The 17,159-nt window shown below is 43.4% G+C and overlaps 1 protein-coding gene across 3 annotated transcripts in view; it reads right to left on the bottom strand.

The window, feature by feature from the left end:
• LOC108924094 (ELM2 and SANT domain-containing protein 1-like) overlaps positions 1–16,732 on the bottom strand; it is a 31,594-nt gene extending 14,862 nt beyond the window's left edge. Inside the window, exons 1-4 of one of the 3 annotated variants that reach the window (XM_018735252.2) lie at positions 16,613–16,732; positions 5,512–7,171; positions 2,380–2,676; positions 755–1,100 (exon numbers count right to left, since the gene is read on the bottom strand). In XM_018735252.2, the coding sequence (XP_018590768.1) occupies positions 755–1,100; positions 2,380–2,676; positions 5,512–6,882 (2,014 nt within the window). In that variant the 5' untranslated portion in view covers positions 6,883–7,171; positions 16,613–16,732. Of the gene's footprint in view, positions 1–754; positions 1,101–2,379; positions 2,677–5,511; positions 7,172–12,099; positions 12,535–16,612 lie in introns of those variants that run through there. The other 2 variants (XM_018735254.2, XM_018735253.2) reach the window with 2 other exon arrangements.
• Between the last annotated feature and the right edge of the window lie 427 nt (positions 16,733–17,159).

Below are 17,159 nucleotides of genomic sequence, written 5' to 3'. Positions count from 1 at the left end.
CTACTAAAAGGGTCCTTTCAGCAGCAGTTGTGAAGTTGGCAGAATGTTTCATCTGGGTTTCTAAATCCTCCCTTTTACTCATTTTTCAACACAGATTTGGAACTCTGGGACCCTACAGTCATCCGAGTATGGTGTTTGTGACTTAAACAACAGTATCAAAAACACTCACAAGAGGAAGCACACAGAAGCACTGAATGTCTCTTGCCTGCTTTTAAAGACTGCACTTTTTGTTTTAGCTTTTTTGAGCCATCAGTTACATCAGTTTACCAAACATCTTGAAAGCTGCATAGCAATTGCATTGCCCATGGAGTGCCTTCTCTAAAAGTTACTGCTTGAAGTAGCGCAATACACATAACAGGCTTTATTTCATGAATCACTGCTACTGTCCCCACTTTTTATGATTGTTTCATTCACTTATTTGTTTTGTACCAGTGTTTAAGGTAGCCCTAAAGCTATGCAGCAGATGCATTGCACTGGGACTGAATTGTTCCTTCTCAACACCTGCTACTGGATGAAATAATGAGAGCAAAAGAAATTGGTGTTGCGGAATTAAAATCAAGCAAAAGCGCCATTGTACTGCATCATCAGATAGTTGCATTAAACAAGGGCATATATTTTTATAAGATATACCACTGGTTTTTCTTGTATTGGACCTTGTTATATGAGGGCTGAGTATCAGACAATGTGTTTTTTGCCATACTGCTATAACAGAAGATAAATGTACAGGGAGAAGTACTGAGGAGGCAACACTCACTAGTGCGCAGCAGGCTGCGGGTGGCAGACTTTGGCGTAGCAGGTAACTGCAGACCCTGACTGCTGGCAGCAACAGAAGACAGGATAGCGGAGAAGTAGAGGCCGGAGCCCTCGCGCACAGGGCTTAGGATGGGTGGTGGCGTGTAGGGGGGCATCGCCAGGGGGTTTTCTGGCATTCGCACAGGGGAACGCAGGTGGCTCTGGTAGGGCGTGATGTTGTGATAGACAGGCGGAGCAATGAATGTGCCCGACTTGGGGGGCGGGATGAAGAGGGGCTCCGGGCGTGGTCTGCGTTTCAGCTTCGCCGCCTTGCCGTCATCATCCTTTCCTACTTCTCCAGCTGCGTCCTGACGGCACAGATGAGGACCAAGGAATCAGCAAAAAAGTAATACAAAAACAACTTGCACCTCACCATTGTCAAGATAGACAAAAACATAAATAATGGTCCCTGCCTTCACTCTTCTCCACAAAAACATTAACACTGTTGCTCTCTTTAATTTTAAATAACAAAAAGAATCACGAAGAATAACCTCAGAACAGAAGGTTTACTTCTCATACTTCTAAAGACAATAATCGGAAAACGTCCATGATGAAAAGAGCCTGGAACAGACTGGCACCCTGCCCAACATGTACCCTTTGCTTCCGGGACTGGGTAGACTGACCACAATCCACACTGAAGATGAGCAGCTATTAACAGTGAGTAACTGAGTAAAAGTAAAAACAGAAATAAAACGTTAAATCAAGCAAAGCTAACTACCTACTACCTACTCGATTGATGAACCTCGGTGCAGCAAGCGGTGGGTAACGAACTAGGTTTGCTTGAGACTTTGTCTGCAGCTATGTTTTCTTCTCTTAACGTAATGCATAAATTGTACTTTTGCTGAGATGTACGTCGCTTTGGATAAAAGCGTCTGCTAAATGAATAAATGTAAAATGTAAATGTAACTACATAAGACTGGATAAGACAACAGCCTTGTATTATCAATTTATGTCAGGCTCCAGTAAAATATTAAATTTTGTTGCAGACCAACAGATAAATAAAATGACATGAAAGATTACATGAAGTGATGTGGAACAGATGCAGTTTTCTTCTACACAATCAGAAGTGGAAAGGGGGAGTTCTTGTGAAAGACTTTGAACACATCAGGAAGACAGACTTCAAAACGTTTTACAGTATTTATCAGTCTCAGATCATCTCTTCTGCAAAGTGCTCTACAGTCGGTAATTCGTTTAGACTTACAATATCCTCTATACTTCTTTATAGAAGTGAACAGCCACTCTTAGGTCAGGCAGAGAGCAGGAGAAATTTAAACAATAAGATATAAAAAGTTGGGCTTTTTCCAGAACTGCTGTACACCATTACTTTCCAACACAATTAATCAACCAGGAAACATACTCTGCTGTCATATGAAGCTGGTGTAACAATAAAAGATTGTAAAAGAAATCAGTTTTCTTCACTAAATCACATTTATTTTTCTTGTATAAAACATTACTCAACCTGTGTAGGAAGCATGCACGATCCATATACCATGCGAGGTGGACAATGCTGTCTGAAGGAGGGAATTCTCACAGTGCCACCCACAGGACTACGCAAGATTCCACCCCAGCACACAGAAACAAACCCACCTGAGAAGAGTTCTCCGACAGAGAATTCCTGAGTGAGCGCCGTCGGGTCACGATGACAGAGGGCTTGTGTTCCAAGTGGACTGAGTCCTGGTTACTAGGATGCTGATGGGTCCAATGACCAACTTGGTTTGGACCAGGACCCGCAGCGTGGTCCGCCCGCTGCACTGGCACAGACACCGGGATCACTAGTGGTACCAGGTTTTCAACACGGGCCCTTTTGGCACTCAGCCCTTCCCCTTCAGGAGCTCCCTGACCGGCCCCAGACAGAGCCATAGCAGGACCTCGGAGATTCTCCTCCTGCACGTGCAGAGGGAAGAGAAAATGACACACAGCAACAGCTAAAGACAAGATACACTCTGCTCACACTTTGCTCTATGCTCTCCCAACCTGGACAGATATATAAAAAGATGGTAACGATACCACTGTTTACATAAACACATAAAGCCTTGCTTTTTACAAGGTTATTGTGTTTTCACAGTACTTTCTGGTGGAAGAATGAAGAGCGAGGGTGTGGAACAGCCACACGGGCACGCACACATGCAGGCAGCAAGTCTCTGCAGGAGGACAATTTGCACTTGTTGGCCTTTGCAGTCTGCAGCCTCACCTGCAGGTGGCAAACCTCCACGTTCTTGGAAGAGAAGCACACCGACAGCGCGGTTCGCTTTCAGGGAAACGTATGCTCAAATGCCCGAAACGCACACTGCTCTGCTGACCTTGTGGGTACACGTCGCCCATCGTGCAATAGGATTTTTCTGTATAAACTGTAGAGCTCTACGTTATTTGCTAAAAACCAAAGGAGCTGGTGAGGAAGTCCTGCCCTGCAGAGCAAGAGCCACTGTTGAGCAGCACTGGAATGCAGAGGTGTGCTGACATGCTGCATGCTCTATCAACGTCCCAGCGAAACACCCTCCGGCACCCCAGTCTTGCCTTTCTCTCGAAAGCCTCATTCTGCAATATGCATTAAGACTTTCATCGAAGCATTGGTGGATTTTAATACTGTTGCTCAGATTTTTCCCTTCAAAACGGGAGGAAGTCTTTACAGACCTATTTAGAATTTCTTGTGTTGACTAATGCATAAACTTGGTGAAACAAACGTTTCTCTCACTTCCGAAAGGTAACAAACAACATAACCTTATCACATTAACTGGTTTCACTTGCTTCATTGTGTTCAGAGGTTTTTTAAATAAAATTTAAAAAAAAAAAAGAAAAAAAACAGTGCTCTGATCAAGTGGTACACAACACCATAACCATGTCTCTAGAACAGTTCTCTACCCCTCAAAGGAAAAGGAATACAAGGACTGAATGAACAATAAACAAAACAAAGATGCATCCTGAAGACAGAACAGTGGGGTTTCAAACTGAGAAGAAAGAATGCAAGCTTGTTTCATGAGGTTATTTCTACATCCTTCATTCCACTACCAGTGCCTGCATTCCAGTGTTTGCACAACAAAATTAATTAAGTTTTGTGGACGCAAGAATTAGTAACGTTGATCTTAAGTTTTGTTTTGAGAAGAAAAATGCTAGATTCGTTATAATCTCTATGTATCTTAGAAATTATTGCATTAAATGTCACAGCTCGGGAAAAAAAAAAGATCATCTTCCAAATAGTCTGTTATCAGAGAAACATTTAAAAACCAAGAAATAAATGGTGTTTATTTTCTCTGCAGGGTGGTGCACAAAAATACCGTCCTCATTTAAGTACTCTCTGTAAACATACAGTACCAAATAGCAATAACTCTTCTTGCAAGCAATATTATTACTACTATTATTAACAGCATATTATTGTCAACCATACTTATTGTTCAACAGTTCAAGTTCTAATCATTTATACAACTGAATATTTTACTGGTGTTATGGATTCACGTAACTGCAAAATTTACATTTATTCATTTAAGACACTTTTCTCCAAAGCAACTTACATCTCACAGAAAGTACAATGTGTGCATTATATCAGCAGAAAAATAATAAACCTTTTCTCTACTCATTAAACATGTTCAGGCATTACCATACTATACTCCACTGATACAATTACTTTCTGGCACTACAGCATGCTGTTCAGAGCAGAACATTCATTTTCAGCACAGCTAATTACTATAGTAATTACACCTAGGCACAGGACTGCAATCAATGCACATCACACCCTCCAAGCTCCTCAATACGGTACAGAGCTATTTAAGAGAACACAGTGAAATGGTGCGAAATAACCACTTGTAGTTGATAATACCGCATATAATCTTGCAAAAATGATCACACTACTTGCACTTATATCTTGTACTTCTGAAGCCTATGGTTCTTCCAGTATTACAGAAAATATACTAAAGTGTAGATCTAACTGAAAGCACACTTCTAAAAAACCCACCAACTTTGGAACACTAAATGACCTTGTACCTTCATTCTCATATATAACCAAAGACGGCTGTGATTCAGTGACACGCGCTTAAGTCATTTAGAAATAGTCAGACTGGGACAGAAGGAATGACTGCATTAGGGATATCCCAGCAGATCCCTGGAGAACTAATAACTCCAATTACTTGACCTAATTGCTCACTACACTCCAACTGGACAGCATGCTCCATCTATACCTTCTTCATGGTCCCATGCAAAAGAGATCCCAAAGCACAAAGGCTTTTGGTTCTGCCTCTGATGTGGTGGAATGACATCCAAGGTTGTCAAAACATCTGTTTACATTTATTCATTTAGCAGACGCTTTTGTCCAAAGAGACATACATCTCAGCAAAAGTACAGTTTATGCATTACATTAAGAGAAAGAAACATAGCTGCAGACATGAAAGTCTCAAGCAAACTTAGTTTCGGGCTCACTTCTGCCCTGATCTCGCATGTGCTTCATTAATGTGTATTATCATCAACTTAATAATTAAAAACCTATATACAGCTACTGGCATAATGTATACTGGTTTATACTGTATTGTGAGACAAATTGAATATACTCAAGAATCATGTGTCTTCATCTAGATCTCTCCGCCTGTTGGTTTAATACACTTTCTGAATTGTTATTGCAGATGATGCACGTTGCCTTGGAGAAAAAAAGTCTGATAATGCATAAATGCAAAAGTAACTGTACTTCACCACAGCAAAACAACATCTTGGACACATGCACACACAGATTTTTACCTTGGTAATATGTGAAGGTAAGGACTCCATCTCGGAGGCCTTCTGGGCCAGGGTCTCCAGGTTGACCTCCTGAGAGACCCTCCTTTTCCGACGCGTGCTCTGAATGACGCCTGTTGGCGCGGCTAGCGTGTCCTCTTTCACAGGGGCTCCCTTCCCCTCAGGTGCCCCATTGTGGGAGCCCTGCGTCTCCTGGGCAGCCTGGTTCCAGGGAGCCAGGAAGGGGTTGTCACCTGACGGGGGAACACCTTCCTTGGAAAGCCGGCGGGACCTGCGGGGGAGTGGCTGTGTGGTATCGATGGGTTGCTGGGATCCCGGAGGAGGCCTATGAGTGCTGGGGTCTAAGTCATCCGGGGGGAAATTCATGGAAGAACCCTGCGGAGGAACCTGAGGCTCCGAAGCCTTGGCAGACTGCTGATGGAGATGCTGTGGATTTTGTGTGCTGGAGTAGTAATCCAAGAAGTGCTGGTTGTGCTGCTGCATTATTTGTTGCTGTTGTTGCATCTGTTGCTGCTGATGCTGTACTTGTTGTATCTGCTGCTGCTGCATCTGCTGCTGCTGTTGCATTTGTTGCTGCTGCTGCTGTTGGTGCAACTGCTGCTGCCTCAGCTGCTGGAGTTGTTGCTGTGACTTTGGATGCCCGCTGTAGTTCATACTGGGCACAGTCCTGTTGCTTGGGTATACCTGATAATAGCCAGCTGATGGGTGCTGCTGTTTTTGTGGCCCAAATGCCAGTTGGAAGGGCTGCAGCACAGAGTTGGCTGGGTGGGAGGCATTATGGGTCTGGTTGTGCAGCACACCAGGCTTGTGGCCTTGCTGGAAGGGCTGAAACTGGGCATGCTGCATATGGGCAGCCTGGGGCTCCCAGTCCATAAGCCTGGACTTGGTGGGGTCCCTGTATGCCTGGGAGGGGTTGGCCTGCTTCTCTGCACCTCTTTGGGGGGGCTGCATTGCACCCACCTCATGACCCTGCTTGGAGAAAGTCACCTGGCCCATCGCATCATTCACAGTGATGCTGCTGAGGTAAGGGCTGACATTCTGCCCCCAAGACGTCCTGGGGATTCCCTGAGGCCAGCCCTGATCCTGCTCTGGCCACTTCATCTGCATGGCTGCCTGGTAGTGTCCTCGGCTCTGATCCACTTTCTCTGGGCTAAAGATGACCGAGTTGAGGTACATGTCACGCACCTCTGAGGCGGGCCCTGCGCCGCCTGCCATCTCACCGTGCACCTGCTCTGAAGCAGGTGCACCTAGGCTGTAGTAGGATCCAGAGACGTGCTGCACGGGTTCCTTCATAGGCACACCTTGCTCAGTGAAAAATGTGATACGCTTGCCAGTCCTCTTCGCGTTGGCCTTTTGCTGGGGTGGCAAGCTCATGGTTGGACCATCAAGCAAGATGGAAGTTGCTGAGGTGACGGACGGAGTGCTCCAAACCCCCAACCGCCAACAAGAACAAGTGCGACAGCCCTCGATTTCAACAGTCCACTGCTTTGTTTGTCTAGCACTATGAAGTGTGTACAAGCTCTAGAGTGGGAAGTGAGGGTAAATTAAAGTGAAGAACAATAGGGGCTGGGGGATTACACTGCCCCCTCCTCCTACACACTGGGGCAACGGTACAGCATAGAATCACCTAAGAATCCACTTGTCCTCATTTGTGGACGGGACACTGAAAGAGAAGGAGGAGAAAAACAAGAAGATGAAAAGCTGATCTGAAAGACTGAAAGGTTATGCTGTTATCTTGAAGCTTCACTAACAACTTTGCTCATATCATCTAATAAGGAAGACATCCAAACACAATGTTACATGGAATTTTATATCTTGAGTTTGTTAGACCACTCTTGTCAAACAGCAACCCAGAAACAGAAGGTAGTCCTGGTGCCACACAGCTCCTGGACTGTGGGCCCGAAAGCTCTTTTCCATTCAGTTCAGCCTGTAAGGAATTAATTCTCAGCATGTTCTGGCTGCTCTGGTTTCTTCACATTGTCCTAAGTCATGTGTTTCTGGAAAACGTATGCTTAAATTGTCGTTACCGCGTGACCGTTGAGTGAACCAACGTGTAAGACTGCCCTGCCATGGACTGGTACCCCTTTCAGGGTGTCAGGGTGCCCACTGCTTCTAAGATAGACCTGGACCACCGCAAACCACCACGGAACAAGTGGTTACTGATAATGGATGGACGGATGACCTTGTCAGCTGAGTAACCCTTTGCTGATCTTGTGTGAACAGCAGCACAGTATTTCAACTAACACTGCCACTCTATGATTGTTACCCTGTACTCTCGGAAGCACTAATGTTTTGTACAAACCTAAGTCAGCTTCCAGAAAGGAATCAGCTAAACGAACAACAACAATGCAGCCTCTAAAAACAAACAAAAAGGAAGTATAACATGCTGCAGGACAATCTGGCCTCCTGCATAGTTATTCTACCAACACTGACTCAATATTACTGTACAAAACAAATGGGGGTGATATAGTAAAGATGACACTGTACAAGTGTCTTAAACAACTGTACATAGCTCAACATTTGCCAAACAAGACTTCTATAAAAACAAAATCAGTCATTTTAGATTTTTATTACAAGAACGTTTAGCATTCAAGCATATTCTGGCAACATACCATTTACTACAGAACATGTGCTGTGCTGAGGGATCATGAGGACAAACCCACACGAAGTCTCAACTGGCTAGCGGCCCACTCTCTTTTACTAACAGCAATCTGGCACACGATGCATTTTTTGGGCAAAAGAAGTCAATTCAGGCACATTTTCGTCATAATACTGCTAAGCTCATACACGCAGGTCAATGTAAAGGGAAGTTTATATTTATACCGCTATACGTTCCTCAAGAATAACTGACAAAAAGCAATGCTGCCAATGACAAAAAAAAAAAAAAAAAACCAACATGTGTGAACTTATTTTGAAATAGGATGCATCAAAACCGGGGAGTCGGTCTCTCCAGTTGTGCCTCGGTTAAATGCCATTCTACCGGACAAATTAATCTTCTGTGATGGGGAGGACACTGGCCTGTACTCCCAAGGTTGCGTTTCTTTCCCGCTCATTTTTCAAGGACACCGAGAGCCAGCCAGATGAACACAGGACTTGTGGGTAGAATCCACCAACTGGCAACCATCCCCATGCATGCAGCATAATCCAATGAAACCAAAAGAGATAACGTTAACAGAAGCAGGTGGGTAAAAGAAGACAAATCCTGAGGGGGTATATTCATCTCTTTGCCCACCGTTACAGAAAGACTGTGGAAACTAAATAGTGACCAAATTGGGAGGAGAAAAGTTCTTTCAATGGTTTGAAAATCACTTCCTGTACAATAAACTAGGTTTAGAGAGACAACTTATTCATAAACCAATAAACACCAGAATGCATACGCAGACACCTGAAAATACCTGTGGTATAACAAAATGCTCAATTTTTATTAGGGAACAGGACTTCAGGAGGCAACTAACAACAAAAATTTAGAGTATCTACATCCCATTTCCACATATTACCTCAATGTCTACAAAAAAATGTATTGCTTAAACAATACATAACAGCACAAAACTGCTCCACTAAACTTACATTTATCTGACGCATTTCTCCAAAGCAACTTACAATGTTAAGGCTACGATAATAATAGTTACAAGCTTAAAATTATGCACACATTAATACAGCCAGGTTAATTTTACTAGAGCAATTTTTGGGTAAGTACCTTATTCAAAAGTGCTGCAGCCGGAGGTGGGGATCAAACCTGCAACCTTTTGGACCCAAAGGCAGCAGTTCTAACCCCTACGCTACCAGCTGTCCCATTCTTATACAGCTGCGAGGACAAAGGAAGTTTTTGACTTCTTGTGTTACAACAGATGAGACCATACAACAATGCACATAAGAGACCCTTTGACTGAAAGTAAATAACTGTAGGATTACTTCACTGTTTACCACAGAAGGTCTGGTCTTAAATAAATTTGGCACTTGTAGCATGCCGATTTTTTCCCATTAAGCTGATCCTTATGTTGCAAACTCATTGTTCAGGCCTGACTTCCTCTCATTTCTGTTTACACAACTTCATTTAATGAGGCAAAGATCCAAAGATGACTACTGTACTTCCTTAGTTACAGGCGTGACCTGATTTTTTTTATATATATATTTAGTGTGGGGAGGTTTCTTAATTTCACACCACACATGAGTGATTTCATGAATTTTAATTTGAATTACAGAAATTTCCCTGTATAGAACACTTTACTACTGAAAAATCTCAGATGCTATGACAGAAGAGGGCATCATTCAGATTTTGTAATTTAATCCTAAAAAAGAAAAATTCAGGCTGAACACTCATGTCAATGGTAAATTTAGTATGCACAAAAGATATTCTGAAATTGGAAAAACTTCATTTACCAGGTCCACACAAGTGACTTTAATATTTTCATTAAAACAAATGCTATGAGGGTGAAGGGGAAAAGAGAGAGAGAGAGGGAGGGGGAAAAAAAAAAAAAAAAAACTGCTCCTAGTTGGTTGTAAAAACTGCAATAAAGCTGGCATTGGCCTATCGTATCTGTGGACTCTTTGAAACCAAATTCATATGTGTAAAAATGTAAAGCTGTGTAAAATAAACATGTAAAAAAACACGCACTACGTTCACGCCAGATCAAACCAAAATTATGATCGCGTATTTACTGACATGTAAACGGCCTCCGTCCGTTTCATTTATGTGTTTTAATTGCTAATCCCTTTGGTGAAGCACAGTGCTGTGTTTGCGGAAGGTCAAAGGTCACCGTGCATTAAAAAAAAGGGCAAGCCACTTCAAAACATTCAGACATCAAACAGCAATACAGTGTGTCGACCCTAAAACTAGTACTCCGGACCAGAACGCCTATTTTGCTAGTTCCACATTCTCAGCAAAAAAATCAATGCCTTCGGTATCCACATTTAAATATATTCTGTATTTAACAGAACCTTAGGGCTTACAAAGGATTGGGCCTTCTAATCAGGAGATGGTAGGTTCAAAACCCATAAAGCATACTGATATTATACTACTTCACCACATCTCAGAAGCTGCTGGAAACACGCAAATACGGAAACGGTTATAACGCAGAAAGGCGTAACACGGTCGCTCCATTAACCGCTACAGCAACTAAGCAACGAATGACCACAACGCCACACTAATAATTTCTCATCTTTAGGAATTTCTTCCACTCTAAAAAGTTCTACCACCAGTTACCACCACCATCCAAACGATGAAGAGGATAATAATGCATCCCAACAAAGCTAAGTGGATGCACAAGGACATACATTTCGAGTTTTGTCTCCCTCTGCAGCATTCGGTGCCTAGAGCTAGTTACATTATTTCAAAATTATTTTAAAACGGCAATAAAATTCATCCACGCATCGATACCCAATCGCGAATAACCGTTTTTCCAGCGCAGGCTACAATTCATCATGTACTGGCACTTTAAAACTACATCAAATTGCAACATTTCTCATGAAAATACACAGAACTCAGACTGTATTACATCTTGAAAAATCAGAAACACATGATGGAATAGTTAATGACAAAATACTACAGTATCAACACAAATTAATTATAATATATTGAAAAAAAAATACTGCACGCAATTCACTTTACAGCAAATCCCAAAGATCTCCAAGGGAGACGGCACGGCACTGGGCTCATTTTACACAATTTCCCCGCATATAAATACAAGTAAAATACAGTACACATAAAAAGTGACAATCTGACTTGAACTCTTAAAGCGTAAACCTCAAAGGAAACAGGCTCATTTGCATATCCATGGCCCACTTCTGTCAATTGAAACGGGCAACTCGTGGGGCCTAAAAACATGCCTGCGACACTTTATATAATAAAATGAACTGTTTGCAGCGGTCGCACGTCAAACAACTGCAGGGACCACGAGTGTAAATCGCGGTATAAACAGGTATTCCTACACGGCATGTACTTCACAGAGACTAAAATAAAGGGTAGTTACACAAGTTTTAATCCAACCGAGTAAGAAGACCCGTACCGTGGGATTGGAAATCATAATCTCCACCTGGATCTTAATCTGAATTGGAGGAGCCCGAGGACGCAACGTGAGCGCCTTCGTCAGATTAAACGCACGCACGCACGCACGCACAGAGAGTTAGTGCAGACTCAGAGACTGTGTTACCCCTGCAGGACCCCCGTGTCGTCGTGTCCCCAGCCAGCTCAGCGCTATTTTACCAAACACCTTTTGTATCAGAAGGATTATCCAGCGCGTAAAGCTGGAGGGCCGTCGAACACACAACTGCAAAAATGTATCAGCGCCGCTGCGCTGACTCGTACAGTAGATCCATTAAGGCAAAAATGGCCATCACGTGTACTCGACCTGACACCTTTATCGCGACACTTTTCCGCAGTTCGTTCACACACGACGAGCAACGAACGGGAGACCTCACACACGGCGCACGTAGGAAAGTTAATGCGCACTTGTTTTTAACTCCCGATTTATGTTGCACTGACTGTACCAACAACAGCGTGCTGCTCCCCCCCCTTGGCTGACCCATTCGCGCTTCAATAAAATCCCCGCAGCAGAAAAATACGAAAGATCGTGTCCCTTTAACACTTCTCACCGTCACATTTGTGTCGCTCTCGCGTCCTCGAGACCACGACTCGTACTGGAATCAGCGCGAGCTCCACGCATCCAGTGTGCAACCGCGCACTTCGCACCACGGTGCATTTCCAGCCGGGGTCACTGTTACTACGCCCTCAACTCCTACTTTCTCTTATTTTCATTTCTTGACTTGGGGAAAAAACAACAAATCAAATGTTGCACCGGACGAAGCCCTTGCTTGCAAACAGTTTAAGTACAGTGACGCCCATTACATATGAATGTTCTAAATATAGTATAAATCGCCAGAGTGTTGCACATTTTTGAGTTCGGATTGCACAACCAGCGACATCGGGAGGAGAAAAAAAAAAAAAAGAAAAAAAAAAAAACACGGTGACTTCGCCCTTCCTCGCGAACCGAACGCGTGCGCATACTAACGAACGACATTCTTTTTCATCCGAGAGCCCTTGCGATCCAATCCGGTGCGTTCGCCACGCCTGCTTCCCCGTCCATATTTGGTCATTCCGTTGCATGTGGACTCCAGTAAATTACAGTATACCCTCCATCTGTCCCTGCAGGGAAATTCCGTCGGCCGAGAGGCCTAGAAACGGAGATACTCCTCGCGATACACGGCCTCGCAAGATCACCGTCTCGAGTTACAGCTGCGTCGACCGAAACTGAAGGTTTCCTCGCCTTCGCCTCGCTCGACAACTCGCAATCCTACCAAAACACTAACTTTATAAAAGTTTACACTTGACAATCCATGTGAAACAAACAAAAAAAAAAAAAAAAACTGCTTTGAGGAGTTTCCCGATTACTCGGTCATTATCAATTTTATTTTAAACGCACCACAGCTACAGTTTTGAGAGCATAAAAAAGTGTGCAAAATTAGACTAAGTAAGTCTTTACAAAAGCGAACAGTACACACTATATATATATATAATATGGCGGATTAAAAAGTGAACATCAGATTCAATTTGAAACATTATGATAAGAAAAACAGTACAAAATAGTAAATCAAAGATGCCATTTCATCATGTAAAATTAATCCAACGTTGTTAAAGAAAAAAAAAAAAACAAACGCTTGTCGACGGTGGTATGACGTCATCGCCCAGCCTCCTCAACTAAAGCTAATGGAGCGTCCCAAGTTCAGCCTGGGAAAGGGAGCGCGAGGGACTGCGTGCTTCTGTAGCTCGAGCGGGAACTGTGCTCGCGACCACGCCGTGTTTTACAGTCTTTCGAGTTAACAGTTAAACAGTTTACATAATGGAATGATAGCCGTGTTTTTCATAGAAATATTATCACAACCCGAGAACAGAAGTTGAAGAGTAATTATTTATTGCTCACGTGTCATGTAAAAACCAAGTTATAGTCTAGTTTCAAGTCAGTTTACAAAAACCAGTACAACGCGGCAGATCCCCTCTGACAGAAAAACTAGTGTTGCTAAGCTTCTTGCAAGAATAATATAAAACATGTTTGCTCGTAAAACAATACAAAATGTAGGTTGCATAACAAACAAAAATGTTTTTTATGCAGAGTACGGTTTTCTACAGTCACACAGTGGTAAAAAAAAAAAGTCCATGGGATAGGAGTTGTTTACCACTCCTACAGGTAAACCGATTCGCGGTGTTATTTTACTGTTTCGCCAAGGCTTTTGTCCAAGGCAACTTATGTAAATATTTACAAGTCCTGTACCACATCAAAAAAAAAATACTACAACCAGGACGCATCACTTTTTTTGTCTCCTGACTGTGCTGATGAGTTCCATTATTATTATTAGTGGGATTATATTCTCTAAACCGATGCTTTTATCAAAATCCCTGTGCCATGTCTCCCATTTTATACAGCACAGTACTGTGCAGGTAAAGTCCACTAAAGGTTAAAACAGCAGGTTCTCTCCTAGGAAATGACCCAGCAACCTTCAGGTTATACATTTCTAACAGGATAGTAACTGACTTTCAGAGTGCGCAGAACAAAAAGAGGTGAAACTAAGCTAACTTCATTTAAAATACTGATATCCTACTGTATCTGATCTCCTGTCTGGTAGTACTGTTTTTAAGTAATCACAATGAACTACTACCTACATGAATGAACTTAAACCAACTGTCTGCAGAATACATTTACATTTATTTATTTAGCAGATGCTTTTCTCCAAAGCGACGTACATCTCAGAGAATACAATTTGTGTATCACATTACGAGAGAGACATAGTCGCAGATGTGCGATTCTTAAATTTGTTTGTTTCTTATAGCTTACTACATGGTCCTGTCACTCAAAAGCATGCCTATCCTGTCCTTATAATGCTATGAACGTAGCAGACAGCAGGTAGCATTGTACTGTCTCCACCTTTGAACTCGATGCACTTAAACCCCACCCAAAATTGCTCCAAGAAAAATTGCCTAGCTATGTCGCCCAGCTAAATTAAAGCACGGAGGTTATCGGTTCTAGCTCCGTTATGGTGGAATGACCTTCCCCTCTCACCCAGAACTACAGAAACTGTCTACATTCAAGAAGGCTCTGAAAACTCACCTTTTCCAGACCCACTTCGCCCATGATCTTTCAAGCTCATGTATAGTGTAAATGTTCATGCACTGTAACTTCACGATCATCCCCAGATAAGCCTTTACACAGCCACTACTCCGGCATTGTATGTGAATGTTTGTGTACCTTATTAAAATAATTTTTTAAAAATTGTAGGAAGGTTATCAGGATTCATCTATCCTGCATTTTATGCACCTACTCCAGCGATGAACATCGGTGCATCCAAGTGGAAAGTAACTAGGTTTGCTTAAGAATCACATGTCTGCAGACATGTCTCTTTCTCCTAATGTAATGCACAAATTGTATCTTTGCTGAGATGTATGTCACTTTGGAGAAAAGTGTCTGCTAAATGAATAAATGTATATAAATGTGTACATAATTCAAGTTAAGCTTGACATTGTAAGGAGATACTTTTAAGAAAAGCATCAGCTAAATTAATGAAAGACTTATTTTGCTGTTTGGCTTTAGTTGTTTGAATTCCAGCCTACATTCAAGGACAGAACACTGAAAACGAGATGCGCACGCGCAAACCGACTACAGCAAAGTCCTGCTAAGGAGTGAAAAGAGGCACAATTACAGTGTGGAAATTGGCAGTGTTGCTTCAGAACGTCACAGTGTTTTTAAAAGTGAGCTTTTAAAACTGACCGCTAGGAGGCAGTAGTCCTGGACAAGAGCCAAGAGCGGAATTTCATAGTTTCATTGTGCAGCGCGGTGTTATTGATGTAATGCAATGTAATGAGCGAAATGCATCAAGTCGCACTGCCTATTTATGTATGATCAGTTGCAAGTAACGCGTGCTATTTTTTTTTTCCAGAAACAACCTTGTAGCATTTGGTCAGCTTTACAGGGAAGGACTGAATTTACATAACTTACTTCAGCTGCGGAAAAATACCTGCTTGGTGTTACTGACCCCAGTGTTTACAAGTAGCTTCAAAGGACTGCAGTCTAATTAGACTTCAATCTGTATCATGTGCAAAACAGTGTCGGTTAAGCTTAAGTTAAGGTGAGTAACTCACAGTAAAACACAACAAATATACAGATGACTTAATCATGCAAAATAAATCAAAAACATGGTTCTAGCGCAAGTGCTGCGCAACACTACACAACTGGGCTCAGCAGTTTGGAAGAGAGGTGTGTAGACGGTTTAAAAGTATTAAACATGCCATTTTTACTCTTCTTCGTCAGCTTGTGGAGACGTTTTAGAGTGTGCGAATATATGTATTTTTAAAGCAGGCCTCTGGGAAAGCAGAAGTAGAGAGTCGGGCGAAGGAGCGTCGAACTACCAGTTGCTGCAGCGCTTTTTCCCCCCCCCACAGAGCTGTGCGTGCCGATGGGCTTCAACACCCTGAAACACACACACACACACACACACTCGTGTGTTTGACACACTACCAATTATATTACTGCTCTTCTTTCGAGTGCAGCGCTCCGAGCCCGCGCGCTCGCCAGCCAGCTCGCGCTGACAAGCCTCCCCCCCCTCCCCCCTTGGATTACCCCAGGTCAACGGGCGAACTCCGCAAAACGGGGACCGAACACCGCGCTGCTGACGAACAGAGCTCCGCTCCCGGGCCGGAGGAAACTGTTACTGTGCCACATCCCCCACCCCTCGTCGTGCACAGCCAGATAAACAGCCCCAGCAGAGCAGCAGCCTCGATCCTGCACGGATTCAAAGACGATTTTCTTAACGCTCCAAACGACGACGCTCCCATGATTTGTGCTATATGATCGCTATAAACTTACTCTGATTTTTTTTTGCAATGTGTTGCAAGGTTGAATCAGCTGACGTGCGACTGGACTGGTTGCTGCGTAGCACATTTCGCCACCCCTCCTCCGCCCTACCCCCTCGGCAAAACCGCCTGAGCTACAATCCTCCGAAAGTGGAGAGCAGAAAAGCGAACGCTCACGCAGCGCTGGAATCCGGCGCTTGATACTTCATCGTTCATCAGACAAGGCTCGTGCACCCGTTAAACGGTGCCCGGCCGGCGTACACATACCTACACGCGCGCCGCGTTTCCAGGGCCTCCTCGCGCTCGACGTGTTTTTCTCGGAGCAGCGTTTTCGCTTTCTACGAGCTGCACAAAAAAGTTTTGCCCCCGTCCGAGGCGTCACTTCCTACTGCGCTTGCTGCTGCTGCTGTCAAAGCCCCGCGGTCTGCGCGCGAGCTGTTTTGACGTGTGCGCGCGAGCTGCCGGCGCTGGGATTCGAGCCCAGCCGTCCGCTACTCTTTTCCACGACCCCGCTCCTTGTTTTCTCCTTGGTGTCGTCGTCGTCGTTATGACTGTAGGAGCTTTGCCTTTGATTGCTGCTTTCATTTCATGTAAACTTTGAGGGACTTTGTTAGCTACACGATGACGTGTCATGCAGCAAATCCCTTTTTTTTTTCGTGTTTTTTAAGCTTTTATTTGGTGATACTTTTGCTAAAGCATTCTTGCAATGTGAGGGTAATATAAAAAAGCTACTCAGTGTTTCACGTACTAACAGCTGCCTTTTCGCGCCGTATCAGTGCATTAACAAGGGAGGAAGGGATTCGAACGAGCAGCT

The sequence above is a fragment of the Scleropages formosus genome, chromosome 1, assembly GCF_900964775.1.
Source record: "Scleropages formosus chromosome 1, fSclFor1.1, whole genome shotgun sequence".
NCBI lineage: Eukaryota > Metazoa > Chordata > Actinopteri > Osteoglossiformes > Osteoglossidae > Scleropages > Scleropages formosus.
Note: the sequence above shows the minus strand (reverse complement) of the source record. Positions and strands in the feature narration are given on the sequence as shown.